This window comes from Vidua chalybeata, chromosome 6 (genome assembly GCF_026979565.1).
Source record: "Vidua chalybeata isolate OUT-0048 chromosome 6, bVidCha1 merged haplotype, whole genome shotgun sequence".
Taxonomy (NCBI): domain Eukaryota; kingdom Metazoa; phylum Chordata; class Aves; order Passeriformes; family Viduidae; genus Vidua; species Vidua chalybeata.
The window spans coordinates 6,950,554-6,968,388 of NC_071535.1; the positions used below are offsets into that span (position 1 = coordinate 6,950,554).

General features: G+C 41.8%; 1 protein-coding gene across 1 annotated transcript in view; it reads left to right on the forward strand.

The window, feature by feature from the left end:
- SYNE2 (spectrin repeat containing nuclear envelope protein 2) overlaps positions 1 to 17,835 on the forward strand; it is a 158,702-nt gene that overhangs the window by 86,895 nt on the left and 53,972 nt on the right. The window contains exons 68-85 of the mRNA XM_053945765.1: positions 1,331 to 1,498; positions 2,501 to 2,620; positions 3,566 to 3,678; positions 4,315 to 4,456; positions 5,355 to 5,486; positions 6,053 to 6,205; positions 6,458 to 6,667; positions 7,818 to 7,919; positions 8,927 to 9,046; positions 9,204 to 9,404; positions 9,763 to 9,936; positions 10,518 to 10,649; positions 12,313 to 12,509; positions 12,729 to 12,861; positions 13,493 to 13,675; positions 14,103 to 14,249; positions 15,845 to 16,021; positions 17,203 to 17,358. Of these exons, the coding sequence (XP_053801740.1) occupies positions 1,331 to 1,498; positions 2,501 to 2,620; positions 3,566 to 3,678; positions 4,315 to 4,456; positions 5,355 to 5,486; positions 6,053 to 6,205; positions 6,458 to 6,667; positions 7,818 to 7,919; positions 8,927 to 9,046; positions 9,204 to 9,404; positions 9,763 to 9,936; positions 10,518 to 10,649; positions 12,313 to 12,509; positions 12,729 to 12,861; positions 13,493 to 13,675; positions 14,103 to 14,249; positions 15,845 to 16,021; positions 17,203 to 17,358 (2,760 nt within the window). The remainder of the gene's footprint in view (positions 1 to 1,330; positions 1,499 to 2,500; positions 2,621 to 3,565; positions 3,679 to 4,314; positions 4,457 to 5,354; positions 5,487 to 6,052; positions 6,206 to 6,457; positions 6,668 to 7,817; positions 7,920 to 8,926; positions 9,047 to 9,203; positions 9,405 to 9,762; positions 9,937 to 10,517; positions 10,650 to 12,312; positions 12,510 to 12,728; positions 12,862 to 13,492; positions 13,676 to 14,102; positions 14,250 to 15,844; positions 16,022 to 17,202; positions 17,359 to 17,835) is intronic.

The following is a 17,835-nucleotide window of genomic DNA, read 5'->3' on the forward strand; positions in this document are numbered from 1 at the left end:
CTGCTTGTCAGATTTCAAGGACTGGTCTAAGAAACCTTCCACACTGCTGAGTTCTACTTTTTCAGTTTTCAGTTTTTTCCATAAACTAGCAGCACAGAAAAATAGTGGCTTTCCCCCTGCCCTCAGTGAGCAGTGGTGATGTTTGGACCTACTGCTGTGCATCTAGGGCAGCCTCTTGCCCCCATGGCAGCAGAACAAAAGGAGTGGGTGGTACCTGTTGGTGAAAATGGGAGGAGGAAAACAGGACTGGCACAAGGGGCTGGGTGGGAGGGAGCCCTGGCATGCAGCATGTGCAGATTAAAACAGGGCTGAGGCTCCCTGTGGTGCCAGTCTGCTTCAGGCATTGAGCCTACCTAGAGCAACAAATTCCACTCACAATACCAAAATGTCCCCATTTTAAATTACTGGGAGATATCACCAGCTGTTTTGTTGTTGTTTTGGGTGGTTGTTTTTAATTGAAGTGCCTCTGGGTTTAAGCTGTGATTCAGCCAAGTGCTCAGGTGCTGAACTCTGTTGGAATTAGGCTCCCGAGTGCTCCTAAGCAGCTGGCTGTGCCTGGATCCCATTCAGGGTTCCTGTCAGTATAGGCAGCTCCAGCTGGTGAAAACAAGCAGGCTGAATTCCTGTCAGCTTCAAACAATCTGGCTCAATGTTAGGACATGAGCTTGGGCAGGGGAAGAGGGTTCTCTAGTCAAGATCTGCATAGAAAAATACACACAGAATGGAAGAGAAACAGTCTCTAGATAAGGGTGTATGATGTAAAGCAATTAATTTATTGCAGTTGATTACTTTGCAGTTGAGTCATGGTACTTTTCTCCATGCTCACCTTAAGAATGTGAGTTTAAAGTATGCAGGGATGGACTTTGATTCACAGCAGCTTGGATCAAAAGCAGATCCCAACAGTTTGCAATGGCCTGGCTGACACATGGAAACATTTGTGTGTTGTAGTTCAGAATCATTCCTCCCAAAGAGTGATGTGAGCTGTGTGTGCATTGCCTCTTTCTCCCCTGCTGAGGGGTGTTGTCTTCTTGGTTGCATTCAAATGGAGTCTGTCATTTCTGCTTTCCTCTTTTATTGATATCTGAGTTAAGATAACCTCCTGCAGATGCTCTTGTTTGAAACAGTTTTAAGACTAACTTTGCATAAAATTCATCTAATTGTCCAGGATAAAAAGACTGTATTGGAGAAAATCTAGGGGGATTGCAGCTATTTCTCTTTTTCCCTGCATGTTTCTCTTCAGACAGGGGAGGTGTGAGCGTTGACTTCAGAATGTTGTCAGAAAAGGAATGCTGCACTTCTGAGAATGAGTAATTATCTCTGTCCCTTCTAGGTGAGGTTATCAGAGATTGAACAAAAGGTCCTTTCTTTACTGGAAGATTGTGGAGATAGTGCAGACTACCAACGAAAGACTGAGGCTCTTTCCTTGAAGCTGAAGGAGGTGAAGTGCAATTTGGAAAATGTCCAGATGATGCTTCAAGACAAGCACAGTGAAGAGCAGGTAAAGCATATGAATGTTGTGCAGGGCAAGAGTTGAGAGTCCTGGTGCTTTATTGGTCTGTAGTTGCAGAAGAATAGAGGTCACCATGGGAAGCAAGGAAGGGAGAAATGTCAGAGTTGCCTTTATTCTATTTTACAGTGCTGTATTTGTAGTTTGCAACAAGTACTTGTAGTTTGCAACAAGTAGTGGATTTTTAATGAGTCTCTGAAGAGCATCTTTTCTGCTGTAAGTGCTTGGTGACAGAGGTCAGCATTTTGCTAAGAGCACAGGAAAAGGACTTAGGGTTTGGTTTGGTTTTAAATGCCTCAAAAAGGCCATGTTGTTTATCTGTGACAGTATCAAAGCAGAGAGACCTTTTAGTAATTTTCTCTTTGAAGAATGCTTAAATGCAGTGATTCTGTCAGCTTTCCTGCACCAAAGCTGCACAGTCTTTGCTGAATTTTCCAGTGGGTGAGATGGTAACTCCTGGCTTCAGAGCTCATTCCCTCTCTGTTGTGTGGGGGATCATAGAAGCCCACCCAATGTGTTTGCTTAAGAGTAGCCACAGTCCCTCTGGTGTGAATTAGCACTGGTAAAGGTTTGTGTTGAAATACTTCTGTGAGCACAGACAGATTGAAAATCCATGTGCATGACTGAATTTATAAGCATAAATTGCACATGCCTGTGTTTTGGTCAAACAAAAAGGAGGGAGGGTTAATATCACCTAGCTAGCAGGAAGGTATCACCATGCTAGCAGGAAAAGCAAAGAAAGCAAAGTAATAGTTGGGGAAGACATGTTAGGACCTTGGCAGAATGTTAGAATGGTTAGGATGTTAAAACTTTCAGTAAATTCAACTGGACAAAAATGTTTGCAAAAGTAGCAGTTGTGTTTCATGTGCTGCTGATTCTGTGTGTGGTAAGTCCAAGGCAGCTCTGCTTTTGCCCTTTCCCCAGGCTGCACCTGGGGGGTTCTGCTCTCTTGTCAAGTCCAGAAGCCTTCCCACAATGGGTTTCTCTTTACAGGTTCCCAGCAGGGAGAGGATTGACCCAGAGCCCCTGGAGATCCTGCACTCCGATGGTTTGAGCACATCCCAGCTGCCCCTTGCCCAACAGCCTTGGCACAAGGGGTTCCAGCAGCCACAGGTAATGAATTCTCCTCCCATCCAGGGGCTGGGCTGCTCCACATCCCCTGTGGGTTGGGGGACAGCTGCTCTTACAACTGCTGCAGTTTTCCCTGTGGGAGCAGCTCTGTCAAGGGTAGGTTTCAGCTGCCCATCTCCTCCAGGATTTGGGGAGTTTGTCAGGATGGAGAAAGGCCTCACCCCTAAAATCCCTTGTCCAAAAGTTTTAGTAATATCATAAAGCTAGGAGATTGGAAGGGTGGGTGATGCCATCTAAATCCTTGTGAAACAAGGCAAGAGTTCTAGCTTTAAAACACTGATGTATTATGAAATCTCAATCTATACACTGATACTGTTTTTGAAGGTAAGTTTGAAACTAAAGTTTGATGAACATATTCCCATGGGCTAACTCACTGTGAGTTTTAAGGTTGTTAACACAATATAAAAATCTTCTAATGTTCTGTGCTCTGCAAATTACTTCTATTTTGCTAACTGTAAATTAACTTTTGCCTTTTTCATTCTATTGGAAAAGAGCTGGAGAAAATGGTCCAGCTTGAGCTTCTAGAATTACTCATTTTTCACTCAACACTCTCCTTTTAACTAATGGGACTCAGACTCATATTTGAGCAAATCCCTATTTTCTCTTGCCTGTTTCTTTTGTAAGGATTGAAGTCAGTGGTGTTCAAATTTCCATATGCAATTTGTTTATGGTTGGGCTTTGCTTTTAAAACTTTAGCTCAGGTAGAAATATATTCCATAAAAATGCATGTTTGCAGAAAATGGTTTGTTCTGTAGATTCATGTTCATACATAAACTGCATTTTATTCTGACAGATGTAGTCTTACTTTCTTTGCTAAATGATTTTTCTTTCCTAAATGATTTCACATAAAATGTGATTGAAAAAGCACAATCATCACTTCAGATTATTACAGTTCACATAACTGTTCATACTATTCTCTGTGCTCAGGACCTGAAATTAAAAGCAGCTGAGCAGAAAAGCCTCATTGACTTTATTGAGTCGTGCGTGGAAAAAATGCAGCCACAACTTGAGGACAACGTGACTCCAAAATCAGAATCCAGGTACAGAATAACATAATCAGTTACCAGATTCAGTGATGTAAATCTGCCTAAACCTGCTGGAGCCTTGCAGTGGCAACCCTGGTTCTGTTCTTTGGTTCTGTGTGCCTTTAGAAGAAAAATGGCAGAAGCTTGGGGCTTCAACACTCCAGAGAAATGGAGGCTCATTTATGTGACAGCCTTTGTGATACTGAGCTGACTCCAGAGCTCAGGATCTCACTGACAGGCAGGACTGACACCTGCCATGAGCTAAATCAGGCCTATCTGTAGGCAGGTTGGGTCCCCCTGTTCACAGCCATGGCTCTACAAATGCTCAGGCACACCCAGCCAGTGTAAAGGCAGCAGCTTTGAAAAAGGGAACATTGGGATCAGGCACCTTCCAGCACAGAACCAGGACTTCCTACAGGACTGTGCTCCCCACGTTGTCATTTCAGAGGTGGAGGCTGCCAGCAGGCCCCTAGCATATTTCATGCAGAGGGGAAAGTCCAAGTTTATCAAGCTTGGATTAATAATCATATGTGCACTTGGTTTCACTTTGCTTTTGAGGCAGGAGCAAGAGAAACTAATCTTATACAAGAAAGCTATTGTTAGTTACTCTGCTTCAGTAATTGTCATTCTAACAATGTTTTCTCAATACAGCAATGGAGAATCTGACTCAAAGAGCAAGCAGGCTGATGCCACCTTAGCTCCAAAGGATCAAATGGGTAATAAATGGCAATATTTACAACAGGAACTCTCATCAAAGATGAAATCTCCTCTCTGCCAGCTTGTGGAACCTCAGGTTTGTATAAGTTCCATAAAACACTCTGATAGTGTAGATAGCAATTAGTGTATCTTTCTGTGTCATAGTAGCATGGCTCTCCATCAGATAACTGAAATCTGTGCAAGGGTTCTCCAGAGGAGATGGTTAGAGAAGAGTGTTTTCATAATTGTCTTTTAATTTTACTTTGGGGTAAATCATGTCTCTGAAGTAGTGACTGCTAAGCACAGTGTGGGAGCACTTAGGTGAATCCCTGTGGTTAATTTTCAGAGTAGGTGTTACCTGCTTACTTTTTCCAAGAGCACTAAGGGGTATCCAGCAAGCTCACAGCTGATTCCCATGGATGGGGGCAAAATCTCAGTTCCCACACGTGAGAACATTTTGGTCAAAGCAAATCTCTGGCTTCGATTTTGTTCTGCCATTCACCATTGTGTTCTCTCATTCTCACACATAAAAAGCAGAGTTTGAGCTGTGTGTATGTTCTGAACAGACTGCAGACTTTTACTGTTTGGATAACACTTTAATTCCTTTTATTAACAGTTTTGTTCATGCTAAATTAGAATTATTAGATTTTCTGTCCTCTGAAATTGCTGCAATACGTGGAAGAATATCAGATATATAAAGGGATGAATGTAAGCTCTTCTTCAGGCAAGACTTACCCTGCAGTGGGCAGTAGGATTGCCTTAACCCAAACTACAGCTGTAGCCCATAAAGCTGGGAATCAGAGGCTCCTATTATAGTCAAGCTCCCATAGCCTGCCCAACTTCTGCCAGTGAAAAGGGAGCCCTGCTATCCAGGTGCTTTGTATCAGTGCCTTGAATATTTTAATGCTTTTTGACAGGAGTGTTATTTTGTTGCCCATAGCCTGTCTTCATTTGAGCTGTTCTTCTAATTGCAGTGTTCTTTTTCCAAATGTTAGATCACAACGAAGATGAACGTGCTGCCTCGAGGCACATTCTCAGGTGCAGGAACCCCAACTGTGGAAGAGCTGAAAACTTACACTGTCCAGCTGGGAGACCTAAGCCAGGAAGCAAATGTAGTGCATGCACAGGTAAAAATGGCATGTCCTAAGCATTGCAAAAAAACCCCCAGGGATTCTAGACACAGGACACTGTTTGGACACTGGGAAACAGCCAGTAATCCTATTATTGCAAATGGCATTCACTGTAGTGAGCTTTTGTGTTGGGTATGGACTGTAATGTAGAAATAGGTTGAGGATTTTGAAAGGAAACATTCCAGGTTCTCCACTATGATACTTCTGCCTTAGTCCAAAAGTTTGCTAGTGTGGGTAAAAATCCTCAAACTGTATAAAGCAAGGAGCCTGTGAATGGTTTCAGTAAGTCTGCAGGATTGGAGCTGACAAGACAAACTTCTTGCACTCGTGCCTGAGATTAGAGATATGTAAGAGCACAGCCACTGTCCAGTACACAAAGGGTTATTGTCTCAGCTTTGACCTTGACAGCTCTGAATGTTACATGCATATATCCAAGTCTGTCTCTCAGTATTTCATTAATTCCATTTTAGTATTAGCTGAGCAAACCTCTAACCTTATATGAGAGAATGAATCTTAGCCATGCCTTGGGTGAAAGTACTGAAAACTGGCTTGCATTTACCCAGGATAATGTGGCAGAGGAAGTCTCTTCCAATTTGGACAGAAAGTTGTTTGAGTTGCTTCTGGCAATCAGCCGGTGTTTGAATAACATGGAGGAGATGCTGAACACCTCTGTGCTCTCCACTGAAGAGGCAGCTGTGCAGCAGGCTCTCTATGAGGTAACTGCCCCAAATCCTTCAGGGAGGGAGAAACCCCAGTGGATTTCTGTTACAGCAGAATATATATGGCCTGGTATTTCCTCTCTGTTCTGCTGGCATTATTCAGGAATTATGCTGCCAAACAATTTTCTATTGCACAGATTTGGGCCTGTTGCTTTTAACAATTATCAACTCGAGTCCTGCTGCCTCTTATAGGCAAGAGTCCTTGCACAGATCATTTTCACTCGTGTTGTTTTTCTTTTATCCCTTTAGACTCTGTCTGTGGAGCTGCAAAAACTTCATGCTGATCTGAGTGATAAAAAGGATGATCTTCTGAAGTCCATCAGCTGTGCTGGTGGGAGCACAGATGTGTTCTGCGAGTGCTTTAACAACTTGCAGGCACGGCTGGAACAAACTCAAGCTGCCACTGCTTCAAGGAGCAGCTCCATGAAAGCTGGGCTGGATCATAATAGCAATTACCTGGTACTCCACTGCCAAATGCACATCTTGTTTCACAGCATCTGTTAGGCTTGTCAGTGTTAATGCAGTTGGGTTACAGATGAGCAACCTCTAATGAGCTTACTTTTTTTTTTTTTTCTTTTCTCGCTACTTAAAACACTTGTCTTGGCCTCTCAAGAAGCAGATTAATTTTGCTGGTTACAGTGCTGTGTGCAGTGCTGACTGCCACAGAGGCCTGGATCACAGTAGAAAATTTGCATGCAGAAAGTATAGAGGTGACCTGGGATCCCATGCAGGCTGAGCTGCAGGCTGAGCTGCAGGCTGAAGCAAGTTTCTGTGTGTGGGGACTGGGCCAAGGGGGGTTTCATATATTCTTTCAGCTCCTGTGTCCTCAGGAGAGGCAGGATTCCTCCTTTGTGGTGCCATGCCTGACACTGGGCTATTTTTAGCCATGTGTTGTAGGTTGATTTGACCCCACTGTTCCTTTAGATTTTGTGCCGCAGAAGCCATAGTTGCACAAATTTTCCTTCTTTTGTTCTTTGATGGAAAAGCAGATTGTGAGAAGCTTTTCTTTACATTCTTGTGATGGGCTAAATCTAAAACTCTTGCTGGAAAATATTCAGATCAGGTTTTTCGTCTGAACTAAGGAAGGAAGAGTCTGGTCTTTGAAATACAGTTTGCAATGTCCAGTAGAACTCTAGTGTGCTCATCATCTGCAAGTCATCCTGGCCCTTTACTGCTGAATAATAAAGCAGTCCTTTTGAGGAACACTGGGATGTTGTCTCCAAACAGCCACAGAACTGGTCTTGCAATGTTTATGTATGCAGAATCCATAGAGCTCCATCAGTCCCCAGTAATGGGCTCATTTTCCCATTTTCAGAAGAGAATAAATTGATTCTCTTAACAGTTTCCCAGATTTTTACAGTCACAGAGAATCATTCTGACAGAGTAATCTGCTTCTTATATACTGCACAGACTCAGAATTACCTTTGTCCAATTATTGCTTTAAGCCCATAATGTATATGCTTTATTTTGGTGTTTGTTTTTTGTTTGTTTGTTTAAGAAAAAAAAATGCATTTACTTAGAGAATAATTTTGTTTGATGTGTAATTTTGTTTGGTCATTACTATACTCCTGTTAATGTGATATATTTCTGATGTTTGTTTCTTTTGCAGAATCAAACCAGGCTACTCTATGATCAGTTAACTGAGAAAAAAGCTGCTCTGCAACAATGCTTGAATGAACTACATGGACATAATGTGTCTGAACAGCTTCAGGTAATTTTATTTGAAGGAAATGAGAGTTTTTACAGCATTACCTATTATTTCCAGCCTTCTGCAATTTGTGAAGTTCCATAATTTCTAAAGTTTGATTCTAACTTAGGTTTTTGAAACGGGAAAAGGAGAGAGTTCAGTATTTGCCATATTCACCACCACCCCTTTTCCTTTTTTATTTTTTTAACTACACCCCAATCCATACTCAGGTGTAATTCCAGACATTTTAGTGGTTGGAGTGGAGGAACCAGTCTCTCCTCAACCTCCCAGAGCAAATACCCCCCATGCTATGGCAGGGAAGAAACAGAGCTACACGTTATACCTTTTCTTATGCCAAACTATCTTTTCTTTGTGGGTCTCTGGTATTTCTATCTTCTCCTGTAGCATTTATGAGCACTTTATCATATGGAATTTGACCAGTTAAGCTATTTTCTTTGACCTTTATTGAGATTAGCAGAAGATTAAAAATTAACAGACTGCATATCCTCCCCAGAATGGTCATTGGCCATTTACCTACTTATTACCAAAGCAGGGAGAGTGTTCTGAAGCTTTCTTGTTACAGGCTCATAACCTTGCTTAGAGGCATAATAAAATAAAAAAAGGACTGGCTATATTCTGTTAGGTAAACACTCCTGGAAAAGGAATGCCAGAAGTACATAGCTTTCCTTCTTTCAGAGGGATCCTGTCTCAATCCCTGACTAGTTCTGATTCATAAGAAAAAACTGTTTTCTGAGTCTGTGATTCCTTTTAATGGCTGCTCTTGAATTGGTAAATGGAAAGGCATGTTGAATGTTGTCCTGAGACACAAGACCTGAATTCCCTTCCTGGCTGTGCTGTGTGAACACAGTAAGTTATGCCATGTTTTGTCCATTTAGTTTATAAGCTCATTGAATTTTCTGAAGTGCTAGCACAGGAGAGATCCAGCCACTGGATTCACTGCACTGCCAGTGATAATGGAAAGTTTATTGGAATGGAACTCCTCCTAACAGTTAATTTTGTCCTTTTTCTAGAAAATTGGTGACTGTGTTGTGGAACTGCAAAACTTTGAAAACCAAGTAGCAAAATTGAGAGGCCATGGAGAAAGATTGCAGTTACCTGTCACATTAATCCAGGAAGCTTATAAATTAGAGGTAAGAGCACAGTACAGTTTCCACTTACTCAGCAAGGTTTGATTCTTCTAAGCAATGCATTTGCAGCATCAAAAGGCTGGTGGCTATTTTGTATTCTGTGGGTTTGTGGGATTCATTTCTGTCCTTCATGGATCACTGCATGGTGTTTGCATTGTAGGATGTTCTGGATGACATGTGGGAGATTCTGAAAGCAAAGTATGTGGAGCTGAACTCCCCTGCCATCAGTGGAAGCCAGTATGAGGACTTGCTTCGTGGGTTTGCAGAGCTGGTAGCTATTGGAAGAGAGAAGGTGGCACAAGATCCAAAGCACCTTACAAAAAGCAGAGCAGCTCTGCAGTCTCACCTGAAAAATCACAAGGTATGAGGTGTTCATTACAGCACTGCTCAGGTCAGCACAGCAAGGAGCACTGTTTTCTGGGACTGGTTTCTCTCCAGTGTAGTGGAGGAGAGTGACTGCCTCATAGCAAAGGGGAGGGACTGGTGTATGTGCAGAGAACAAAGACAAGTTTTTCAGTAGACCAAAAGAGTACCAGTTTTGGTGATAAATTGCTATTTCTGCTTACCTCAGAACGCATAGCTGTGTAAGGAAAACACATTTTTCTTACAGTTATCCCAAAGGATTATTGTGTCCTGCCTATTACTTAAGCCTTAGAACTCCTGCTGTGGGAGTGTGATCTCTCTTAAAGAGCAAGCTGTAACTTGGTGGTTTCTTCCAGGATTTCTTCCACAACCTCATGACACGTATGGCTTACATGGAAGCGTTTTCCAAGAGAGTGAGTCCTTCTGTCCTGCAAAAGAGAGAGGAATTCTGGAGAGAGCTGGTGAATGAAGTCAAATTGCTGGAGCAGAAGGCCTGCCAGTATGGTATACACTTAGAGAGCCTGCTAAAGGTAATAAATCGAAAGATACCCAAGAATAAAACCTGGGGGGGGAAGGAGAAAAGTTGCATCTGGGCAGCTCTTGTCCTACCAGTGATTCTTTGGCTAGTAGTTGTCCTTTCCTGATTCCACTGGACAGCAACAGTCTATTTATTACTTATTCTATGTGTGTCAGTAAACCAACTTCTTGAAAATCTCTGGAAGTGGACATTTCAACACATCACACTTTGACTCCTTGCTGTAATTTCTGAGTGTCTGGACTGACAGAAGAGCCCTTTAAGGCAGAAAAATATCAGCACCACTTTAAAATAAAACTTAAAAAATTTAACCAGTAATCTTAGGACATCCCTAGAGAATAAAAAATTGCCTACACCACTTCAAAATAAGAATCCTTAAAGATTTTGGAGCATGCATAATTACTTCATCTGTGGTGAAATCATGTCTCATTTTGATATTTATCTATTATTCAGTTACTTTTGTGTTATGTTTCATTAAAGCAAGAGCTGCTGATGCTAGAAAAGGCATTAAGGCCTGAGTCTGGTGTGTTATGCAAATGGATGTGTGCTATGTTAACAATTCAATGTATTTTTTAGGATTGGATGGTATTTGATGAGGAATGCCTAGTTTTCAATAAGGAGTTGGAAGCACTTGCCTCTGCATTGCCTTCTGTCAGTTTGGTTGAAGAAACTGAAGAAAGATTAATGGAAAGGATTGCACTTCTAGAGGTATTTATGTGTTTGTCACTGCTTTTCTTTATGGATCAGTAGAACTGGCAAAAAATACTAGTTAGTATATGAGGAGGTGATGTGCAGGGCACTGCCTCATCTCCTCAGCTGTGTGTGGATGCAAGCTCAAAACTGACTTCTAAAAGTAGGAGAAGATTGGGCTGCTAATTTCAGCCAGGGGCTACAAGTCCATTTTAGTGGGAGTAATGACTATAACTACTTTATAACTCAATCTTCAAAGGAAAGTATTTGGGATAAGATGGATGTTGTGCAGGCTCCATGGATCCCAAGGACAGCAAGAGCCTTGGAGTGAACATAGTGCCTCTTCTCTGTAATTCAGAAATTATTTTCATGCCACAGTATAAACCTATGGAAAAGGAGAATCAACCTAGTGTTTTCAAATATCTGAAAATACTAAATACTTGAACTCTTATTGCAACACTGGTTGCAGCTGCATCTTTATTTACAACCTCAGCTCCAGCTGGAAATATTTTATCCACATTTTAAACACATTTAAATATAAGGATATGAAAGCAGCATTTGTGGTTGTTTTATAAAATCAAGAAAAAAGGTTTTCAGTAACCTTAGTGATGTATTTTCAGAGAGTGCTCTGCATTCCTCACAGGTCTGACCTTTCTCAGTCTTCAGAGGACATCCTCTGTTTCAATTTTTTGAATTAATAAGTGTTTAATAATAGCAAATTAATGGGTGTTCAATAAATGATTAATGAATGTTTAATAAAGGAAAAAAGTATATAATGACTTAATCTAGTTGATTGCAGGAAAAACATCACTGGACATTTCCAGGAAAAAAATCTGAGCTATAGTAAAGCCATTGTAATAAATCAGCTGTGGATGTTTACAGTCAGAGTGGCCCTCTGGTGCTTGTGATTCCCGAGACAAGAGATATGCAAAATTTGAACAGCCATTGATATGAAGTTGCCTGGTTTTCCTTGGCTTTTTGAATTCTTCACTAGCTTTTCACTCTTAAGTCTTTATTTGTCTTTAAAGACTTGAGAAACAAAGCCATAAAGCTTTAGAAGATGTTTGGTGCAGGGTGAAACTGTGAAGTTTCACATTTTCAAAAACAGAGCAGAATAAAATTCTCTAGGCGTTAATTCCTGTGAGAGAAATACCAGAAATACCCCAGAAATACCTTTGTTTTTTATTTAATGACTTCACTGTCCACTCTTCATTTCTCCCTGCCACCATTATTCAATCATTAGCCCAGCTCTTTCCTTCAAAACAGTGGTAACTTTTTTAAAAATAGGATAGAGCCTGAAGGAGGAACAATAACTTTCAGGAGCATGGGAAGACAATAATTTTATGGTGGGAGCAATCATATGTTTGGACAGTGTAGCCAGATCTGATAGAGAGTGTTTGTCCATTGCCTGAAGTCTTCAGGTGTCAGAAAAGCCCATCAAATCATAACACAGTCATTCTGACAATGTATAAAAGTATGTTGAGATTTGTCTCGACCTACACAGAGGAAACAAACAAACCTACAGAAACCTATGTCCCTTTTGCATGTAATGAATTACAGATTCCTTTCATTTGGAAAATAAAATACATTACAGAGGAAATTATTAAGAAGTTAGAACAAGTGATATGTGCTTTCTGTCTTTATAATGTTACTGTTTTGCAAACTTCCCATATTCTTACAGACAATCAAAAGCAGTGTTGATGAAAAGCATGCCAGGCTGTACCAGATGGTGAAAGAAGGGAAGAAATTGCTGACTGCTGTGAACTGTCCAGAAATAAGAAGCCAGATTGGGAAGCTAGAAGAGCAGTGGTTGTCTTTAACCAAAAAAGTTGGCCATGAGCTACACCGACTTCAAACATTACTGAAACTCCTGGTCAGGTGGGTCTAACACAAAAAAACAGTTTGAAGTATCAGCTACACATTAGCTTGTGATATTTTTTTAATAGATGACAGCTGAAGCCATGCTTCTGCAGGGTTATGCAGCAGCAGAGGTGCCAGAATAGCATGTGCCTTCTCCCAGGGAAGACAACTTGGAGGGTGAGAAATGTATCACAGACTCGGCTAGATATGTGTTTCTGTGTTTTGTTTCTCCTGTAGCTACAACAGAGACTCAGAAGAATTGATGAAATGGTTGGATTCTGCTCAGCAGAGAATGAATTTTTGGAAGGAGCAGTCTCTCAATGTGTCACAAGACCTTGCCACCATCAGGGACAACATCAGCAGTTTGTTTGTAAGTCATTTCTGCTGCCAGGTTTAGATAAGACATTGTGAATTCTGGTGAAAACGACCCTTCTGAAAGGTTTCTTTTGTTTGCCATGCCCTTGAGCCACCCACATAAATACAGCACTGAATGGCTGTGTGCCCCAAAGCCACTCAACAACTGAACCTGGAGTGTGGGCTCAGGGTACAGGAGTGAAGGTGGTGAGCCAAAGTCAGGAAAGAGAAACATGCTGCATTGCATTTCATGTCTTTTCCTGCTCTCCTTGGATGGCTAGCCAGGAGGTTCAGCCCCAGTGTGAGGCCAGACAGAGGGAACAGTGCACAGAGGGAAAGCAAAGGATCATGAAGGCTGACTGGTAGATTTGAGCTGGCCAGAGGTCTGAGGACTGGGGTTGCTCCCTGGACCTCTGTGTGAAGTGGGGCTCAGGATATTCCCAGTCTCAAAACAAAATTCAGCACTGTATATCAAGATGGACAAAAAAATGCTTTATCTGCCAGAACATGTTGAGCTTAGGTTTTCTGAAGTTTGCATTCTTGATAAACTCTGTTGAGTCATTTCATCCTGTGAAAATATGGCTTGTCTTCATTTCAGGAGATATAGAAATATTTACCCTCTCTTAAATTTCTCCTGTGCACCCCAGACATTTTCTAAGGAAGTTGATGAAAAATCTTCCCTGAAGTCATCAGTGGTGAGCACTGCCAGCCAGCTCCTCCACGTGAAGCAAGCTGATACTGCAGCACTTAGGTCATCCTTGGCAAAGTTTGAGCAAAAATGGGGAGAACTGATTACACAGCTCCCAGTCATCCAAGAAAGTCTTCACCAGGTGAGTGAGAAACTCTGCTGCCATCTCTCAGTTCAAGCTAAATAATTATGTTAAAATGCTGCTGCTTGGATTCAGTTGACTTTTTCTGAATTAGCTGTGCCGTGCTTTCAGAATAACCTCAATATTGTACTACAGTTTAAATATTGCTGTGTTCCTCCTGGGCTATATATTTACATATATACATATATTTATTATCTTTATGATTTGGCATGGAAGGGTGTTACTTAAAATTAGAAAGAATTCTATTTCAGATTCATAAATTCTAGAACTGAAGTCATTTGCCCCTCTGGAGCACCGGGCTCACTTTCAAGTTCATGCCCCAATAATGCGATTATAGTGCCTGAGCCTTTCTAAAAACAGAAATGCCATTTTCCTTGGTATTTCTAACAAGTAGAGTGTAGAGGATTCATTATGTGCTTTACCTCAGCTTCAGATGGAAAAGATTTCATCACGGGAAGCTATTGCTGAACTAATGGCCTGGCTGGACCATGTAGAACAGCAGCAGGAGCGTGAGGAGCCAATAAATTCACAACACAGTGCTGCCCAGGTCAAGACCCTCCTTCAGAAGTACAAGGTAAATGGGAGACTGAGTCCAGGCCTGCTGTGAAAAGGGTGGAAGCAGCCTACAGGCACTGTCATATCCTTCCCCTTGCTCTCAAGAGGGTTCCTCAGTCTGAAACGTGTTGTAACATCCTCCTTTATAAAACCTTTATGCTTCCATGACACACCAACCACTGCCTGTTCTGCAATACAGCTACTGCCTGCTGGGCTGTAATCTCCTTTTCTTATGCTGCCCCATCTGTCTCATTTGTTCTCACTCTTGCATTTAGATGATAAAATGTGATGAGCAGGAAAGCTTTCCTTCCTCAGGAAGACAGACTCTGTGTTTGTACTGTGTTCTAGTCTATCTTTTTAACAAGGAATACCTCCTCATGGAGCTCCATAACCTGAATCCATTTAACTGGAGAACAGGGGGTTTGAATATTATGTGTCATCAAAAGAAATAACCTGCTAGGAAAGAGGGACAAGATTAACATCCCTGCAGAGAGAGAGAGGCTGCAGCAGACTCTTGGCACTGTTCAGATGTTGGAGCACGAGTGGCAGAGGCTGATTGCTCCAGCCACAGGGAGGATTCAAGCTGTGTACTCCAGAGATGCCAGGGAGCCCAGCCTCAGGGCATGAATCCCCACAGAACCCTGTTTTGCTGTGCCCCTGCTCAGGGCTCAGAGAGCCTGACAGTTCTCAGTCTGCAGCTGCAGCTCGCAGCCACTTTGGTGCTGCATGTAAGGCAAGTGCCAATGCAAACATTTCTTTCCAATGCCTTGGTATAGCACATATATAACATATTGGTCTGTATCAGTTGGGTTTGGCATCTGGGACATGTAGGTGAGGTGCTGTTCTTAACACGTTGGATATTTAGAGGTGGGTTTGTAGGTGTATCTTTTGCACTTGTCAGCAAGGTGGGGCTGAGTGTGCTGAGAAGAAAGCTGGGATGATGGTCACAAATTCCTAGAGGGAAGCAGCTGTGGTTACTGTGGTATTCCTTGGTGACTTTTCTGGGCACTACTGGATAAATATGGAGTCCTTTCCTACTTTCTTCTAATACCCTCTGAAATAAAAAGACATTCCTTTATGTTTTCACTTTGCATGTAGTTTCTCACTTACCTCTCTGCGCAAGAGATGCTGATAATGGAGGACACTTTTTCCTCCCAGATATTCTGATCTTCTATTCTGATAACAGATGTTTTGTTAAAAGGAGTAGAAGCTCATGCTGCATTTGCCTGTGAGTTGCAGGAGTGTGGGAAAGCCTTGGTCTTGGGCCCATGGCAGTATGATGGTTTTGTCCAATGGATTAAGTACAGCGTCTGGTACCCCTGGGTTTTATTCCCTGCTCCAACTCTGTTCTGTTTTTACCTTGAACTACCCACATAATGATAGAGATTATCTGCAGAAATTTCAGTGGATGGAAACAGCTACACATACAGAATGGTAAAATTTGAGAATTATTCCTACAGACAAGTCTCTTTCAGAAGAATATTTTAGGTCATGATTCAAACAAAGCTGTCAATGTCCCACTGCCACAGCTTGAAGCATCGTTGGAACCATTCAGGTTTAAACTACATAACTGATTGGTTTATGTTTTTGTTCTTTCTTTTTTTTCCCCTGCAGGAATACATGATGGAAATGAACTTTAAGCAGTGGATGGTAGATTTTGTTAACCAGTCCCTGCTGCAGATGAGCACCTGTGATGTGGAGAGCAAGCGCTATGAAAGGACAGAGTTTGCTGAGTGCCTGGGTGAGATGAACCTGCGGTGGCACCGGCTGCAGGCAGCCCTCAACAGAAAGGTTGGGTTGACTTCCCATGGCTTTCTCTCTTACAGCTCTGATTTTGCCTGTGCCACTGCTCTGTATTAGGGATATATTAAGCTGCCAGCAGTTTTCCTGTTGTAGCAGTTGGATTTGTGAAAACAGCAATTATTAAGTGATTATTAAGACACATGAGCCTTCTGGACAAGGCACAGCAGGGATCAGTTCCCAGCCCTGCTCCAGCCCTCTTGGGTCCTTTGAAATGGGTTCCTCTGCTGGTGGCCTCCTCCTGCAGTAGTTAACTATGCTTTCCCAATGGAGTTCTTTGAAGTTCAGCAGCTGATAGAGTCAAGTTTACATGCAGAATTTTCCTATCTGCACATAATCGTGTTTCTCTGGAGAAAATCTGTTTCAGGCAATGCCTCAGAATTATTCTATTCTAGTGAGGCTAGAAATAATCCATGCATCCAGAATTAGATGCTGCTGCTTATGTGCCCCAATGACCAGAAAAGCTGGTGTGACTCATGATATGGAAAAGACATGGGGAAGCTTAGAATCCCAAAATGTAGCCATGAGGCTGCTGGAATGAATCCCTCTACTAACACATTTCTCTTTCATCTCTGTGTCTCAATTTATACAGCTTTGGGAGGAGCTGGCCATTCTGAATCCAGAGACAAAGACTTCTGGTCAGATGAAAAATTGCCGATGTTTTTTAGTTCAGAAAGTCTTCCAGAAACATTTTTAAGTGGAAATTTTATTTCCCTTACAATTGAAAATTTCCATGATGAAATTTCAGTTTTGCTGGGGAAGAGGTTACCTTTTCTAACCATTTTCAGGAAATTCAATTCCAGGGTTTAATGGATCCTCAGGGCCAAGATTGAAGATAGGAAACTTGAGGTCCCTGTCTTATTAGTAGCCTTGTTGGTGGGTTTTACTGAGAATGAGACTTTCAGACTCCATATGAATGTGTCCTCATAGCCCAGGGTCCCCCAATAGTCAGGTCTCCCAGCTCCAGAACACACACTGCCTTGTTTCTTCCAAAGGAAAAGGTCAGATCCTAAAGAGACTGCAAAACTTCTTAGGTTTTCCTTTCAAAATATTTTCTCTAAAGAGTATTTTCAGTATAGATTTTGTAATCTCAGATTTTGTCATGGAAGGCAAAGCCCTGTTTCTGCCCACTTGTAGGTTTAAGTAAGTTAAAACATTTCTGTAACTTTCAGATACAAGACCTGGAACACATTTTGGAGGATATTATTGAGAATGAGAGCAAAGCCCAGACTCTGCACAACTGGCTGGAAGCTCAGAGTGATCGACTGAGATCCTTACAGACCCCAGCAAGTCTGACCTCTGCACAGAACACCTTAGATGATTGCAAGGTAAAGCATGACTTGAGTGGTATTACTGTAAAAGCCCTATTTAGCACACTTTGCTGAATCCAGACTAAGGAACTGCACAGATTTCAATAGAAAGCAATGTAAAGGAAGTTACATTTCCCAGAAGAATTCTCCAGTGTCATTTTAATTAAAGCATGTTGCATTCAGGTGATAAAGAGCCAGAACCACTTTTAATGTGAGTGGCTGTTCTGTGGTTTTTTTCCACCAATTGAAGATGCATCTGCTGTTTCTTCATGGTATTTGAAGTGTTGTGCAGCAATATTGTATTCTGAGATACTTCCAATAGAAGTAGCTCTCAGTTCAGCACAGCCATGGCAGAAATTATCAATTCCATTAGTTTGAAGAGCTCTGTGATGGAAGTGTCATGGAAACTACTCAGTCCCATTTGAAGAAATAGCAACCCTCTCTACTTCTGCCCTAGACTGTAGTGTAGTCTCTCTGCAGCAGCCTCAAGGATCT